The sequence below is a fragment of the Gigantopelta aegis genome, chromosome 12, assembly GCF_016097555.1.
Source record: "Gigantopelta aegis isolate Gae_Host chromosome 12, Gae_host_genome, whole genome shotgun sequence".
Taxonomy (NCBI): domain Eukaryota; kingdom Metazoa; phylum Mollusca; class Gastropoda; order Neomphalida; family Peltospiridae; genus Gigantopelta; species Gigantopelta aegis.
Window position 1 is genome coordinate 6156925 of NC_054710.1, and position 18932 is coordinate 6175856.

The 18932-nt window shown below is 37.1% G+C and overlaps 1 protein-coding gene across 1 annotated transcript in view; it reads right to left on the reverse strand.

Moving 5' to 3' along the window:
• Positions 1-18932, reverse strand: part of LOC121386615 (contactin-2-like) — a 39814-nt gene that overhangs the window by 18588 nt on the left and 2294 nt on the right. The window contains exons 2-9 of the mRNA XM_041517573.1: positions 17928-18263; positions 17026-17316; positions 15199-15465; positions 10305-10339; positions 9365-9500; positions 7788-8099; positions 6793-7089; positions 2643-2771 (exon numbers count right to left, since the gene is read on the reverse strand). Of these exons, the coding sequence (XP_041373507.1) occupies positions 2643-2771; positions 6793-7089; positions 7788-8099; positions 9365-9500; positions 10305-10339; positions 15199-15465; positions 17026-17316; positions 17928-18263 (1803 nt within the window). The remainder of the gene's footprint in view (positions 1-2642; positions 2772-6792; positions 7090-7787; positions 8100-9364; positions 9501-10304; positions 10340-15198; positions 15466-17025; positions 17317-17927; positions 18264-18932) is intronic.

An 18932-nucleotide genomic window follows, 5' to 3' on the forward strand; every position in this document is an offset into this window, starting at 1 on the left:
AAAGGGACATTCCTGAGTTTGCTGCATTGTAAGATGTTTCCGACTAATAAAATAGTTCTACGATTAAACTTACATATTAAATATATTTTCTGCTTTATAATATCAGTGTCTGTATATTCAATGTGTTTCTGGTCGTCTTAATATTTGTAAGAAGCCAAAACTGGATTTTGTCTTCAAATAATTTCGTAGGTACGAAAAAAATAATAATCTCAAAATAAAATGCAATTTAACGTAGTACAAATATTAAAACAATCACAAACACTTTTAATATACAGCCACTAATATTTTATTATAGAGAAAAAAATACTTGATATGTAATTACAATCGTTAAAATGTCTTTGTTAGTCGATAAAACCTTAAAAAGTGCAGCAAACTCAGGAATGTCCCTTTAATAAAGGATATTTCATGCAAAATAGTTCAGCTTTCTTACAGTGACGATAACACTTTCTACAGTGACGATAACACTTTCTACAGTGACGATAATGCTTTCTTACAGTGACGATAACGCTTTCTACAGTGACGATAACGCTTTCTTACAGTGACGATAACGCTTTCTACAGTGACGATAACACTTTCTACAGTGACGATAACACTTTCTACAGTGACGATAACGCTTTCTTACAGTGACGATAACACTTTCTACAGTGACGATAACGCTTTCTACAGTGACGATAACGCTTTCTACAGTGACGATAACGCTTTCTACAGTGACGATAACACTTTCTACAGTGACGATAACACTTTCTTACAGTGACGATAACACTTTCTACAGTGACGATAACACTTTCTTACAGTGACGATAACGCTTTCTACAGTGACGATAACGCTTTCTTACAGTGACGATAACACTTTCTACAGTGACGATAACACTTTCTACAGTGACGATAACACTTTCTTACAATGAAGATAACACTTTCTACAGTGACGATAATGCTTTCTACAGTGACGATAACGCTTTCTACAGTGACGATAACACTTTCTACAGTGACGATAACACTTTCTTACAGTGAAGATAACATTTTCTACAGTGACGATAACGCTTTCTACAGTGACGATAACACTTTCTACAGTGACGATAACACTTTCTACAGTGACGATAACACTTTCTTACAGTGACGATAACGCTTTCTTAAGTGACGATAACGCTTTCTACAGTGACGATAACGCTTTCTACAGTGACGATAATGCTTTCTTACAGTGACGATAACGCTTTGTACAGTGACGATAACGCTTTCTACAGTGACGATAACACTTTCTACAGTGACGATAACACTTTCTTACAGTGACGATAACACTTTCTACAGTGAAGATAACACTTTCTAGTGACGATAACACTTTCTACAGTGACGATAACGCTTTCTACAGTGACGATAACACTTTCTACAGTGACGATAACGCTTTCTTAAGTGACGATAACGCTTTCTACAGTGACGATAACGCTTTCTACAGTGACGATAATGCTTTCTTACAGTGACGATAATGCTTTGTACAGTGACGATAACGCTTTCTACAGTGACGATAATGCTTTCTTACAGTGACGATAACGCTTTGTACAGTGACGATAACACTTTCTTACAGTGACGATAACACTTTCTACAGTGACGATAACACTTTCTTACAGTGACGATAACACTTTCTACAGTGAAGATAACACTTTCTTACAGTGAAGATAACACTTTCTACAGTGACGATAACACTTCTTACAGTGACGATAACACTTTCTACAGTGACGATAACACTTTCTACAGTGACGATAACACTTTCTTACAGTGACGATAACACTTTCTACAGTGACGATAAGTGACGATAACACTTTCTACAGTGACGATAACACTTTCTACAGTGACGATAACAGTTTCTACAGTGACGATAACACTTTCTTACAGTGAAGATAACACTTTCTACAGTGATGATAACACTTTCTTACAGTGAAGATAACACTTTCTACAGTGAAGATAACACTTTCTTACAGTGAAGATAACACTTTCTACAGTGATGATAACACTTTCTACAGTGACGATAACACTTTCTTACAGTGACGATAACACTTTCTACAGTGACGATAACACTTTCTTACAGTGAAGATAACACTTTCTACAGTGACGATAACACTTTCTACAGTGACGATAACACTTTCTTACAGTGAAGATAACACTTTCTTACAGTGACGATAACACTTTCTACAGTGACGATAACACTTTCTTACAGTGAAGATAACACTTTCTACAGTGACGATAACACTTTCTTACAGTGAAGATAACACTTTCTACAGTGACGATAACACATTTTTGAGTGCAATAGTGAAATGTTCACTCTAAAATGTGGTATAGTCACTGAGTGACTAGTAACACTTTTATTTCACTGATATTTTAAAATATTTCACTAAATGTTATATAACAAATACTTTTATTCTCTGTGCATATATTACACATGTATATATTAATTATGTTAATACTGTTATTCTCTATGCATATATTACACATGTATATATTAATTATGTTAATAGTGTTATTCTCTATGCATATATTACACATGTATATATTAATTATGTTAATACTGTTATTCTCTATGCATATATTACACATGTATATATTAATTATGTTAATACTGTTATTCTCTATGCCAAACTCTGAAACGTTTACCTTTCTTCTGCTGTTTTCTCCTGATGAAAAGCACGATGATGATGATGACAATGATAATGATGATGATGATGACAGCGATAATTATCCCGGCTACCATCCCAGCACTAGCCTCGGAAGCAGGTGCAGGCACTGCAAGCAAAGTGTAAACTATTATATATTATCAGCGTAACAGATAAAAATCAACCTCCACTGTGGGGATTGGAAGCACAGACTCTCACTGCGAGAGTCCAGCGCTCTACCAACTGAGCTAATAGGGAAATTCCCACTAGCTACTGCCAGTAGGAGCACTTTATACCATCACTACTACATCAGTGTAATACCCAGCATTTTAAGTGCAATCAAAGTATGTGATATTTTTCAGATCACATACTTTAAGAATTTGATAACTTTGCAAATTAGATGTAAAAATAATCGAGGTCAGAGCACTATGTTTACTGACATTTTAGCAAATTTACTAAGATGACACTCCAAAATTGACGAGTGCATTCATAGTCATCATTCAAAAACATTTCAATAGCAACTTTATACTGAAAGCTGTCTAGCATTTAGAAAACAAAAAACATTAAGCACTAGTTTATTTTTTATGTAAGGATATCCAAAATGACGTCATTCAGATTTGACGCCATTTCCATTCAAAAAGACACTGCGTCACATATTCCTAAGTCATTTCAATATTGTGTAATGGCTGACTGGAATTACAGTTTACAAAAACAAGTTGTATTAAGGTCTCACTACACAGATCACTTCCGGGTGAGAGTTCATTGATCATGGTCCACTATAGTTCCTAATTGTTACATATGTTGTGGTTCACATATTCACTTCTAGGAATTGGAGAAGAATTAAAACAATAAGTATGTTTAATGGTAAGCCTTCTGGCTGTATTTTGCCCATGTTATTTTGTAATATTGTGAATTGACCTTTTGGGCCATGGGTGTATAGCGCAAGAGACAACCGGAGTGAATCGGTTAATGAACCACCTGTTCGGATTGGTATTACAGCCAGATGCGGTCATATAGCAAAAGACTGAGACGGAAATGTTCTCAATTTTGGAGTGAAAATAAATGCTTACATAACGTATGTTCACAATGGTGTATGTTGTTAGTGCCAACATGAACCCATTCTATTGGCAATCTTTATTTGAAGTTGGGCAATTTAACATGGGTTTCAATGGCAGATGACATCTGTGTAGTGAGATCTAAGCTTGAGATTAAACGATAGCGAAAGCTTCCTCCAAGATAACATGTACATGTATGTCAGAATTACCAAATGTTAGACATCCACTTCTACGTTAAAGCCTGGACATTTCTGAGTTTGCTGCAATTTTTAAGATGTTATCGACTAACAGAGACTTTTAACGACTGTAATTACATATCAAATATATTTTTCTGCATAAAATATTAGTGGCTGTATATTAAACGTGTTTCTGATCATTCTAATATTTATACTAGATTAAATTTCATTTTAATTCCTAAAATAAGTTTGCAGATGATTGTTTTTGTTCATACCCAGATGCACACAAAAGAAATAACAGACAATACGTATAATTAATTTTGAAACATACTTACTAATAATAACATTAAAAGTTCATAATTTATTTTGAATTATTCTTTTGATTAAAACAATAACGCTCAGTAAGACAAATTACCAATATAAAATGACGTCATCAGGTATGACGTTAGCCAACGTAATTTTTACGTTCATCGAGAAATGAACAATATCGCTCAGTAAGACAAATTACCAATATAAAATGACGTCATCAGGTATGACGTTAGCCAACGTAATTTTTACGTTCATCGAGAAATGAACAATATCGCTCAGTAAGACAAATTACCAATATAAAATGACGTCATCAGGTATGACGTTAGCCAACGTAATTTTTACGTTCATCGAGAAATGAACAATATCGCTCAGTAAGACAAATTACCAATATAAAATGACGTCATCAGGTATGACGTTACCCAACGTAATTTTTACGTTCATCAAGAAATGAACAAACTCCCGTATAGCTAAGGCTGGACCAATGGGATGACGTTATATTGTAAGGAATGTAACGGAAATTTAATTATTAGCTGATGATTAATTAATCAATGTGCTCTAGTGGTGTCATTAAACAAAAACAACCATTTAACTTTAGAATACCTACATGTACATGTATATATCCAGTGTATTTGTAGTCATATTCAAATGTAGCGGGTTTCCTCTCTAAGACTCTGTGTCAGAATTACCAAATGTTCAACATACAATAGGCGATGACTAATCAATGTGCTCTAGTGGTGTCGTTAAACAAAACAACTAACTGAAGACCTATGTTAGAATTACAACATTATCGATATCCAGTATCCGATGATTAATTAATCAATGTGCTCTAGTGGTGTCGTTAAACAAAACAACTAACTGAAGACCTATGTTAGAATTACAACAATGTGCTCTATCGATATGAAGACCATGTTAGAATTACAACATTATCGATATCCAGTATCCGATGATTAATTAATCAATGTGCTCTAGTGGTGTCGTTAAACAAAACAACTAAGTGAAGACCTATGTTAGAATTACAACATTATCGATATCCAGTATCCGATGATTAATTAATCAATGTGCTCTAGTGGTGTCGTTAAACAAAACAAACTTTAACTGAAGACCTGTGTCAGAATTACAACATTATCGATATCCAGTATCCGATGATTAATTAATCAATGTGCTCTAGTGGTGTCGTTAAACAAAACAACTAACTGAAGACCTATGTTAGAATTACAACATTATCGATATCCAGTATCCGATGATTAATTAATCAATGTGCTCTAGTGGTGTCGTTAAACAAAACAACTAACTGAAGACCTATGTTAGAATTACAACATTATCGATATCCAGTATCCGATGATTAATTAATCAATGTGCTCTAGTGGTGTCGTTAAACAAAACAACTAACTGAAGACCTATGTTAGAATTACAACATTATCGATATCCAGTATCCGATGATTAATTAATCAATGCGCTCTAGTGGTGTCGTTAAACAAAACAACTAAGTGAAGACCTATGTTAGAATTACAACATTATCGATATCCAGTATCCGATGATTAATTAATCAATGCGCTCGATGATTAATTAATCAATGTGCTCTGGTGGTGTCGTTAAACAAAACAACTGTGAAGACCTATGTTAATTACAACATTATCGAATCCAGTACTAATCTGAAGACCCATGTTAGAATTACAACATTATCGATATCCAGTATCCGATGATTAATTAATCAATGTGCTCTAGTGGTGTCGTTAAACAAAACAACTAACTGAAGACCTATGTTAGAATTACAACATTATCGATATCCAGTATCCGATGATTAATTAATCAATGTGCTCTAGTGGTGTCGTTAAACAAAACAACTAACTGAAGACCTATGTTAGAATTACAACATTATCGATATCCAGTATCCGATGATTAATTAATCAATGTGCTCTAATGTGCTCTAGTGGTGTCGTTAAACAAAACAACTAACTGAAGACCTATGTTAGAATTACAACATTGTTAGTGGTGTCGAATCGATATCCGTATCCGATGATTAATTAATCAATGTGCTCTAGTGGTGTCGTTAAACAAAACAACTAACTGAAGACCTATGTTAGAATTACAACATTATATGTGCTCTAGTGGTGTCGTTAAACAAAACAACTAACTGAAGACCTATGTTAGAATTACAACATTATCGATATCCAGTATCCGATGATTAATTAATCAATGTGCTCTAGTGGTGTCGTTAAACAAAACAACTAAGTGAAGACCTATGTTAGAATTACAACATTATCGATATCCAGTATCCGATGATTAATTAATCAATGTGCTCTAGTGGTGTCGTTAAACAAAACAAACTTTAACTGAAGACCTGTGTCAGTGGTGTTAAACAAAACAAACTTTAACTGAAGACGCTGTTCAGAATTACACTGAAGACCTGTGTCAGAATTACAACATTATCGATATCCAGTATCCGATGATTAATTAATCAATGTGCTCTAGTGGTGTCGTTAAACAAAACAAACTTTAACTGAAGACCTGTGTCAGAATAATCAAATGTTTGACATCCAACAGCCAATGATTAATTATTCAATGTGCTCTAGTGGTGTCGTTAAACAAGAACAAAACCCTGTATACTTACAGGTCATGACTCTGATGACCTCAGTGTTTCCACTCCGACCTTTGACATTGATCGCGTACAGCTGTAGATAGTAGTCTGTTGCTGACAGAAACCCACGCACCACGGCTGTCATGTTTCTTCCCTCCCCGTCGATCGGGTCAAGTTCGAGGTTTTTAGTTTTCCATTCCGACTCGTCCTCCGTCTTGTATGCGACAACAAAACTCTGCGGAAACCCGCCGTAGTAGCCAGGAACCCAGTACAGAGTGATAAAGTCGGTTCCAGGCTCCACGAGAAACTCTGTCGGGGTTAATGGCGGACCTGCAGAAAAAGAGAAGAAGAAAAAACAATTGGGGTTTACGTCAGACATTTTTTATTGTATGTTTTGCGAACTAATTCTTATACAAAACAATGTCAGGAATCGGAATAATAAACATTTTGAGAGTATTGCCAAAGCAATACACATCCCCTACCAGGCCCAACTAATTTTCGTATCTTCTAAATTCAATGGCCATAACTCTGTGTAAAAATTGTAAATTGCCATAAAGTCAAACAGGATCCGTTACAGTACCCGTCGGTGGGTCCATTGGGCTATTTTTCGTTCCAGCCAGTGCACCACGACTGGTATATCAAAGATTGTGGTATGTACTACCCTGTCTGTGGGATGGTGCATATAAAAATTCCCTTGCTGCTAATCGGAAAGAGTAGCCTATGAAGTGCCGACAGCGGGTTTCCTCTCTCAATATCTGTGTGGTCCTTAACCATATGTCTGATGCCTTATAACAGTAAATAAAATGTGTTGAGTGCGTCGTTAAATAAACCATGTCTTTCTTTCTTGTTACAGTACGTGATAAAGCTACATTGCCAAAAGAAAAGTCTGGAAATTTGTTTTTTCATATCTCCTAAATTCAAGGGCCATAATTCTTTCAAAAATGGGAATATCACCAAGAAAATGCCCTACGGGTACGACCAATAGAGGACTAAAAATAAACACCCCCAAAAAGATGACATACTCTTACCTATGAGAGTGACATTGAAGTCAATGAAAGTTGTGCCTTCACTGTTTTCCACCATAAAGCTATACGACTCAACACCAAGCCTCACGTCAACTAAAAACATCAGCTCGTAGGTATGAAGGTAGACAGTGTCGCTGTTGATCGGAGTGACGACAACGTTGGCTGATTCCCGCCTCTCACCGTGGATGACTTGGTACAAGAGATAGTTGTCATGGAGAGGATACAACTCGATTTCCAGATTCACAGTCAACGGCTTTCCATTTTGCTTGCCAAAAGTGTGGGCGAAACTTGACCTTGAACTTAGTCGTGGAGCGCCTGAAATGATAAAGTGGGAAAAAAAGAAAGGAATGTAAGCATATTCAAAGTAATTTTGACCTAGAGTCCTTCCAACAGGGAACGCCTTTTTCCATACTATGGAATTTACTATAAGCTTTACTATTTCCGAGTTGATTCTTTTCTAAATTTCACACAAAAATAGTTGTTATGTTTGGTTGTTTACAAACTACTTTACATTTCTTTTTACGTCAATCCAAACTGAAATTATTCACAAAAATAAAAAATATTTTGTAGGATGGGCTGGACTATCTGGTATGTACATGTATGTACATTGTACATGAATGTATGTATGCCCACAACAGAACATCAGGTCAAATGTTGGAAATCAATGTGGTTATATCAAATACATGTTCAAGCACGCTTGTGATGGATACAATGTCTGACTTTGACCATGCACTGTACCCAAAACCCAGATGGGATGTTCCAAAAGTTAAAAGTTAATGTTAGAATTGTTTAACGACACTACTAGAGAAAACTCAGTCTGATTTATTAATCATCGGCTGTTGGATGTCAAACATTTGGTAATTCTGACACATAGAGAGGAAATTCACTACACTTTTCCACGAGTAGCAAGGGATCTTTCATATGCACCATCCCAGACAGGATAGCACATACCACGGCCGTTGCTATATCAGTTGTAATGCACTGACTGGAACGAGAAATGATGGGATGTTCCAAAGTTAAAGTTTGTTTTGTGTAACGACATCACAAGAGTACACTGATTTATTAATCATCAGCTATTGGATGTCAAACATTAGGTAATTCTGGCATAAAGTCTTGGAGAGGAAACCCGCTATATTTTCCATTAGTAGCTAGGGATCTTTTATATGCACCATTCCACAGACAGATAAGCACATACCATGGCCTTTGATATGCCAGTCGTGGGGCACAGGCTGGAACGGAAATTAACCTAATGGACCCACGGGGATCGATCCCAGACTGACCGCGCATCAGGCGAGCATTTTACTACTGGACTATGCCCAGCCTCTCTCGAAATTAAAACGAAACCACGCTGACCCCCCCCCCCCCCCCCAACCTCATTAATGTCTGCATGGACCTTGGTTTTAACGTGCTGAACTTACAATGGGCCCACCAACGGGGATCGATCTCAGACAAACCGCGTATCAAGTGGACACTTTACCACAGGGCTACGACCCGCCCCTCTTGAAATTAAAATGAAAGCAATTTGCTCCCCCCACCCTCCATTAATGTCAGAGTCAAGGGTTTTAACGTGCTGAACTTACAATAAACAGTGAGCTGCCAGGTCAATCCATTGACCGGATTACCGATCCCGTTGTCGGACTGGCAGTAATACGTTCCGTAATCGGAGCACTTCGCCCGTCCGATCTCGTACTGGCTCGAGTACTCGTGCTGGGTTATCTCCTCTTAACTAAGACAAGCGGCGTTTTACTGGACATGTCATCAGTTCGGAACAGCTCCGAGTCTGTGTACCACTTGACAACAGGACTGGGGTGGCTGTCCACAATACACTGGATCGTCACGGAGTCGTTTTCTTTCACCTCCTTCAGGGAGTCGGTCTTGTTGTTCCGAAGACCGACATCGCTGATAATGGGGTTATCTGGGGAAACAGAAAGAAAAGAGGAATGCTTGTGAATGGATGGATAAGTGGATGGATGGATGGGTGGGCGGATGAATGGATGGATAGGTGGATGGGTGTGTGTATGGATGGGTGGGTGCATGTGTGTGTATGTGTGGATGGATGGGTGGATGTGTGTGTGTGTGTGGGTGGATGGATGGGTGGATGGAAGGATAGATGTATGGATGTATGGATGGATGAAAGGATGGATGGATGAAAGGATGGATGAAAGGATGGATGAATGGATGGATGGATGGATGGATGGATGGTTGGATGGATGGATGGATGGATGGATGAAAGGATGGATGGATGGATGGATGGATGGATGGATGGATGATGGATGGATGGATGGATGGATGGATGGATGGATGAAAGGATGGATGGATGGATGGTCGGTGCACTGAACGGCGATCTGTATCATGGATGTATTCGTATTTGTCACTAGCTGAACCAAATACACAGTGAGTCACGGACAAGCATATTGTGTTAGTGTGTGAATTTTAGGTTTAATTTGCTTTAATGAGCTATTTAAATGCTTCAGCTTGCATATTGAAGTTATATTGCATACACTAACAAAATATGCTTACCCGCGTGACTCTCACAGTTCGTGTATTCGGTTCAGCTAGAGACAAAATTCAAATAATTGAGGATGAACTAATAAGATTTAAAGCAGAGAACCCAACTAACCTCTTGCATGGATGTGACACCATGTGTAGTAGGGTTTTATCCACATGTAAGCCGTAAGCTGTATCCTAACCAGACGCAAGCAACGCGACATATTTATCTGTCGCGGTGTACGCATGCGGTTAGGATACAGCGTTTGACATCAATGATTTCTAAAATAATAGCTTGCATCCCTCGCGTCAGGTTAGGATACAGCGTTTGACATCAATGATTTCTAAAATAATCGCTTGCATCCCTCGCGTCAGGTTAGGATACAGATTTACACGGCTCGAACTTAAGAATTTGTCTCCCACTGCAATTTTTTTTAATAACTGCCATGAGTGAAACGGTCGACCAACGGCAAATAAACATGACTGAAAGGTTATTCTGTTGCATATAGACATTTCAAACGTGCGACTGTTAAATATTGACAGTTAATGTACGTACACCAGGTGTATATATTTTGTTGTATGTAGACAATTCAAACATGTGACTGTTAAATATTGACAGTTAATGTACGTACACCAGGTGTATATATTTTGCCTTTGCTGAGGAGCTTCACTGATGGCACAAAAATGTTGTTGGTGATGCTCTCTACCTATGGCAATTTATATCTCAACGATGGCAATCGTCGTCGGTGCTGCTGTTAAGTTCGAGCCCTGTTCTTATGCATCCCAGCAACAAGGGTGCCAAGCGAGCACGTATTCAGCACTGCTGGGGATTGGTAACAGCATAAAAATCAGCACTTTCCGGTGAAAATGTGGACGTGTTAGTGTTCCTTAAAAAAGTAAAGTTTATGTTGTTTAACGACACCATTGGAGCACATGGGTTAATTATTCCAGGGCTCGAAACGGGCTGTGGCCAGGTCGCCAAATGTGACCATGTCCCGCTTGGGAGACTTTAAAATTAAAAAATAATGGCATTAGTAATAATATTATCTGGGCGATCTTCTTTAGAGTTATAACATATACTGTGAGAATCTGGGATTACGGTATTGCCAGTAAATTATTTTCTATAAATTATTAAGCTATAATTCAAGTTCGTTTTGTTTTAGCGCCAACATGCATCGTACTCTATATTTGTTTACAATGAGCAGCGCAATTCTATGCGCCGGGTCAATAAAACAAGGCCTTGTTTATCGTATAACATTTATACACTTAATCATTAGTGTTTATATTATCAGCAGTCACAGATAACTTACCGTATCAAGTGTTATTAAGTTGTTAAATTGGCATTTTTATTCAGCCGCAAATGTAAAAAGATCGAAGCCATGCTTTTGTACGAGCCTCGTTCTGGATTTTTGAGAGTTACTTCCGGGTTTTTGTCATTGCTAGTTTTGACGTCTGTCACACTGTGTGAGTTAGGTAAATATTAGTAATTTCAGATATTACTAATGTAACTTATATCTAAGTTGAAACGGATATGGAACTTATATTTATTTGTATATATATGCCTAATTGTATTTATTTCGTTCCCATTATAGCATAGTAATTATGGTATAAAGGCCTGTAGGGCCTAATGACGTTAGCCAGTAGTAAATGACGTCATTGGTTTTCTAACCCGCATTGCGGGATTTACAAATTCTGCAATGCAGGATTGTACCCCGCACTGCTGGATTTTACCCCGCTTTGCAGAATGCATACTCGCTCTGCGGAATGCACAATTCTGCAGTGCTGGATATTAACCAGTATTGATGGATTTTGGCGGGGGTATAAATATGAATCCCGCAATGATTTGTGAGTTTCGGTCAATCGTTCGCCCCGATAGGTGGGTTGGGTTTATTAACAGAATACTAAATTACACGGGTTTTACATATGTGTATGTTATTGGGATAACTTGTAGAGACCAAACTCACAACCTTAATGATTAGATAATTAATAAAGATTAAAGGGTATTATTCATAGAATTTAGGGAGATAGACAGCACCCATTACACAGAAAAGGTGTATGCCCCGGGTGTTGTGGTTTTTATGTGGCAAACTTTAATGCATATTATATAGAGAGGGATTGAGATAGAGAGATGCCTATGTAGTGGAAGTAGGTCTGTGTACCCAGACAAAGTATTTAAAGTGTATATCCTTGCTGATATTGATGTTCTTGGTCCAAAATTAAGTCTATGTATATCATAACGTTGGAGACTTAGTATATTAGGAATAATTATTATTGAGCAATTTACCTGTCTCAGGTGAATAAGACTCAGTCTTTTAAAGTAATTTAAGAATTGTGGTATATTTCATAGCCTGAAAGTAACTTAGTCATATTTATTTCATTATTTATTTGCATTTTATTACTAAATGAATCAGTGAACATACAGTTCAACTGCGAATGTAATTTGAGGTTATTGTTAAATAAATATTGTTGAATTTTAATCTTGTTGGTGATCAATTTTGCCTTCATACATGTAGTTAGTGGTTATGGCCATTTACAAGGACACCCTCTAATCCAGGGTCGTCACAATACATGTATGTATGAGCCACTATTAATATTTGTATTGCAATGATTTATTCCACCTTAAAATCTTGCTTGTGGTTCATGGTTCGATTACCTTAATTTGCCAACATACATTATTATTTTTTTGGCCACTATATTTTTGGGCGAGTTTCGAGCCCTGTTAATCATCAGCTATTGGATGTCAAATATTTGGTAAATCTGACCCGTAGTCGTTAGAGGAAAACAGCTACATTTTTCCTAAAACAGCAAGGGATTTTTTATATGCACTTTCCCACAGACAGGATAGCATGTTTCTTAAAAAGAACGTGATTCTGGACTAGACGATGGACACACCCATGATCAGTCAGATTAATAGTAAATACTGTTCTTTCTTTCTGCATTTTCACTTTTGTATTCATGGATGTGAATACATATTGACAGATTTTTCTTTTTTAAATTAACCTTCTGACAAAATTAATCACTCTTATCATTGCTGTACGATTTTCTTAAACCTTAACCCTAAACTTAACCCATTTTCTTTCTGGGGGAGGTCCCCCATACCCCCTGTTGACTGTGGTGGCATTCAATTCCATAGACCGGCCTCGGTGGCATAGTGGTTAGGCCATCGGTCTACAGGCTGGTAGGTACTGGCCATATAACCGTAAATAAAATGTGTTGAGTGTGTCGTTAAATAAAACATTGCTTTCTTTCTTTCAATTCCATAGCACCGTAACCAAAAATTTCTTTCTGACAAAAACACTGCATATGCGACTGATTTGGTCACAATATAGAGGGCTACAGTACAATGTATGTGTGATTTTCACAGACGAGTGGGACTTTGAGGTCCCCCATACCCCCTGTTAACTGTGGTTGCATTCAATTCCATAGCTCCATACCCAAATATTTCTTTCTGGCAGAAAATAGAGATTATTATATGAGCTGGTGCAGGGCTCGCGCTGTCGTTCGACAAAGGCGCCAATGGCAAAAAAAACAAAAAAATTTGGTGAAAGACTTTCTTTTACCGTATAATTTTTTGTTTATAACTTTCAACCGATTTTTTTTAGTGTTCCGGTTCATACCAAATTTGAGCACGTGGCTGGTTTTCACTCTATTTTCGGAAACAAGCAAATATCGATCTAATACTCAAAATTAGAATACACAGTTTTAATGATAAAATATTAAATTATTATATAAAATGTGTTTTACCCAAAATAATATCTAAAGTTTTCTTTTACCTCAGAAAGCTTTCGTTTAATGTAGGTTAGGTCGCACGGCCCAATTCATTTCTGGAATGTGGGGGTGCAAGTAGAAAATGTACACATGCGTTCCACCGTTCTACAAATATTATTCAACTATCTTTAATGTTACTGGTATAAATTGTATATAAATATTATTTCAAATACACTTGGTCAGCAATTATAAATTGTTTGTGTTATATTTGTTAATAAACTTTATCCTAATAAGCCTCACTGTTAGAAATAGAATGCTCGGAGCAAGTTGTCGCTTTCTACCTATTTTCAGATTGCAATAGATGCCGGTGTTTTGTTTGCAGTAAACATGTAAAAGACATGTTCTTTGCGTTTATTTTTATTTTCTACAATGAGTAAGACAAAAAACAAAAAGAATAATAGTGTTTAATATCAGATTGTAAATACGGCCAGTTGCTGGCAGTGTTATCACTGCGTTAATCCGAACTGATTACCACTGTCCATACATCAAACAAATAAATCGGTGATTAGAGCTTAGGATTTATGTTATCTTTGCTTTCAAAAGAAAATTCATTAATATATCTCTTGTGCTAAAACAAGTACTTGCTACCAATTTAGGAGGCCATATGAAGCCTCATTAGACGTGTTACGTATATAAACGACAGGAACAATATTTTTATTCACATTTCACACTCAATGCGTCTAAATTATGGGGAAACGAAAAATTAATGATCGGAATGAAAGTGGTGCCAAAGTACCAAAGTTATCATCATTTGGGTTTGTTGGGTCCTGTCCAAATTTAGCTTCATCATCCAAAGAAAATGTAGACACCCCAGTGATTGAAACACCAAATGTAAAAAATTAATAGGCCTACTGAAAACAGAAAATTTCAACAAAGCTGGAAATTTGGCAGAACATGGCTGAACTACGATGCTTCCAGTAAATTGATGTTTTGTGACCTTTGTAAACAAGCCCTGGTTTACAATACATTTACAGAACGATGTGGTACAACGAAGAAGGAATGTGTCACAAAGCATGAAAAAGGAAATATATTTGGCGAAAACATTTTCAAATTGGTGAAAGAATTTAACGACTGGCGAAATTTTTGGCGAACCCAAATTGGAACCCAGGGCTAGCCCTGTGGTGTGTGGTGTGTGTGTGTGTGTGCGCGTTTCACTCACAATGTACGTCAACAAACAGATTTCTCGATCTCTTTCCATGCTGGTTCTGCACGGTACAAGTGTAGTTTCCGTGGTCGCTGCGCGTCACGCTCTCTAACTTGAACATGGTGTCATTCACACCGGCCACTTCCCGCTTCGTCTGGCGATTCACCCACGACAACCTGCACCGAGGACGGCAGTCTGCGGTACACAACACATCCAGCACTTTGCCAACGGCAACGACTCGGACATTGCTGTCGGGCTCAAATCGTATCTTTCTCGGTTTGTCTGAAACAACAAGATTAAACTTAAAGGAAGGTCAATGTAAAATCAGAGCTTCCTTCCTTCTTTCAACTTATTTTCATGCTTATATCCAATTAAGGTTCAAGCACGCTGTCCTGGGGCACACACACCCTCAAGATCTGTGTGGTCCGTAACCATATGTCTGACGTCATATAACCATAAATGAAATGCATTGAGTGTGTCGTTAAATAAAACATCTCCTTCCTTCATGTCTAAATCAAATAAATATGCCTTTAGTTTCCAGCGTGATCCGGTTTAGACAGGTTTCACTGTATTTACTAAAAAAACATGTTCATAATTACATACACTCCACGGAGATAGCGAATGGTTTCACTGTATTTACTAAACAAACATGTTCATAACTACATACACTCTACGGAGATAGCGAATGGTTTCACTGTATTTACTAAAAAAACATGTTCATAACTACATAACTCTACATACACTCATAATTACATACACTCCACGGAGATAGCGAATGGTTTCACTGTATTTACTAAAAAAACATGTACATAACTACATACACTCAACGGAGATAGCGAATGGTTTCACTGTATTTATTAAAAACAACATGTTCATAACTACATACACTCCACGGAGATAGCGAATGGTTTCACTGTATTTATTAAAAAAACATGTAGATAATTACATACACTCCACGGAGATAGCGAATGGTTTCACTGTATTTACTAAAAAAACATGTTCATAACTATATACACTCAACGGAGATAGCGAATGGTTTCACTGTATTTATTAAAAACAACATGTTCATAACTACATACACTCCATGGAGATAGCGAATGGTTTCACTGTATTTATTAAAAAAACATGTACATAATTACATACACTCCACGGAGATAGCGAATGGTTTCACTGTATTTACTAAAAAACCATGTACATAATTACTTACATTCCACGGAGATAGCGAATGGGTCACTGTATTTATTAAAAAAAACATGTTCATAATTACATACACTCCACGGAGATAGCAAATGGGTCGCTGTATTTACAACAAAAAAACATGTTCATAATTACATACACTCCACGGAGATAGCGAATGGGTCCCTGTATTTACTAAAAAAACATGTTCATAATTACATACACTCCACGGAGATAGCGAATGGGTCACTGTATTTATTAAAAAAAAACATGTTCATAATTACATACACTCCACGGAGATAGCGAATGGGTCCCTGTATTTACTAAAAAAACATGTTCATAATTACACACTCCACGGAGATAGCGAATGGGTCCCTGTATTTACTAAAAAAACATGTTCATAATTACATACACTCCACGGAGATAGCGAATGGGTCCCTGTATTTACTAAAAAAACATGTTCATAATTACATACACTCCACGGAGATAGCAAAAGGGTCACTGTATTTACTAAAAAAAACATGTTCATAATTACATACACTCCACGGAGATAGCGAATGGGTCGCTGTATTTACTAAAACAAACATGTTCATAATTACATACATTCCACGGAGATAGCGAATGGGTCACTGTATTTACTAAAAAAACATGTTCATAATTACATACACTCCACAGAGATAGCGAATGGGTCGCTTTCCTCGGAAACAAGTTTTTCCTCCTCAGCGGAACAACTGAACTGGTTTCCATCAAGTTTCCTTGAAACCTCAAAGGACACAGTTCCACCACGCACGAAATAGCGGCCATCTTGTATCAGCTCTCCGTCCATCTTCCAGTGGTAACTCATCTTCAGTCCATGACCTTCAGGCGCACTGCGTGACCTTGCAGAACAGGCCAAGGTCACATTGTGATGGACAACCGCAGGTCCCAAACTCGTTACATTAGGTTTGCCTGGAGTATCTGAAAATAAAAGTAGTTTTTTTTAGTTTTAAACTGTGTACAGTACTTGAACCTGCAAAAAGTTAAAGTTAAACTTTGTTTTGTTTAACAACACCACTAGAGCACGTTGATTTATTACCTATGGATTATCAAGATATTTGGGTGTTTTGATGTATATAGTCTTAGAAATGAAATCTGCTACATTTTTCCATTAGTAGCAAGCAGTGTTTCTGCCAGAATGCAACCACGGTGAACAGGGGGTGGGTGGGTAATAGGGGTCCTCCCCCTGAAAGAAAATGGGTTAAGTTTAGGGGTTAGGGTTAAGAAAAGCATACAGTAATGATAAGAATAATTAATTTTGTCAAAAGGTTAACTTAAAAAAATTAAATGGCGCCATACCCATTTTACCCTCTGGCAGAAACACTGGCAAGGGATCTTTTATATGCACCAGGATCCCTTTTGAAAACCGACCATAACCTTTAAGGGGAAACGTGATTATATTAATTGCTTAAAAAAAAAAAAAAAAAATTACATTTAGACCCCACCCCCACCCCCTTCAGAAATCCTGCATCCGCGCCTGCCCGATGAACGTAAAAGAAATAACAGACAATCCTTAAATATAAAATACAAACCGACAACGATGAGCGAGGTATTGCATGATATAGAACTGCCTTGACTGCACTTGTAGATTCCCGCGTCGTTCCCAGAAACATTCTTCAACAGAAACCGAATGTTAAGATTTTCGAGTGAGCCATTGAAAGTGATCCTGTCTTTGTAACGGACAGGGATATCCAGCGTCGAGCTTGAAGCTTTAACAATGAGGAGAACAACACTATTTGTAGCAGTCTCATTCTCCAGTCTCGACACTGCAATCTCGTATCCGCTTTCCTTGTTAAACTGACATGGCAAACAGCTCACTGCAACATCGTCACCGATGTATTTAACCATCCTCGACGACAGTACAAGACCTGCAAAATACAAGTTATGTAGAAAACATAAATGCATCGAAAACAATAAAGCAGGGCTCGAAATTTGGGAAGTACCAGGGCTAGCTCTGGGAAAGTAGAAACTTTTGCCAAATTATCTGTGAAATGTTAAAAAATTGCAGAAATCCAGTTATTTTCTAACAAAATATCAACTATTACTAAAAATAATTTCACAAAATCGAAACAAAATTCGCCAATTGTTTTTAAAATTCGCAGTTGGCGAATTTGGCGAGTGCCCGAGCTAGCCCTGAGTACAATATATGGTCTGCTAGCTGTTAAAAGAGTTGGGTTTTTAAAAATGAAAATGATATTTCAAATATTTTATTCACACCCCTTAGATAAGCATTCACAGGGGACAATATAATTCAAAATCTTAGGTAACCGGAAGTGTTATGTAGAAAACATAAATGCACTGAAAATCATAAAGCAGGACTTGAAATTTGGGAAGTACAATATGGTCTGCTTTTAAAAGAGTTTAAAAAAAAAAAAAAATGACATATTTCTTTTATATTTGATTTCAAATATTTTATTCACAGTTAAAGAGGGGGGGGTCTGCCACCCTTTAGACATATAAATGCATTCACAGAAGACAATATTTCAAAATCTTAGATATAATTGGAAATATAGATTTCTCGTAACCGATGAGTTATG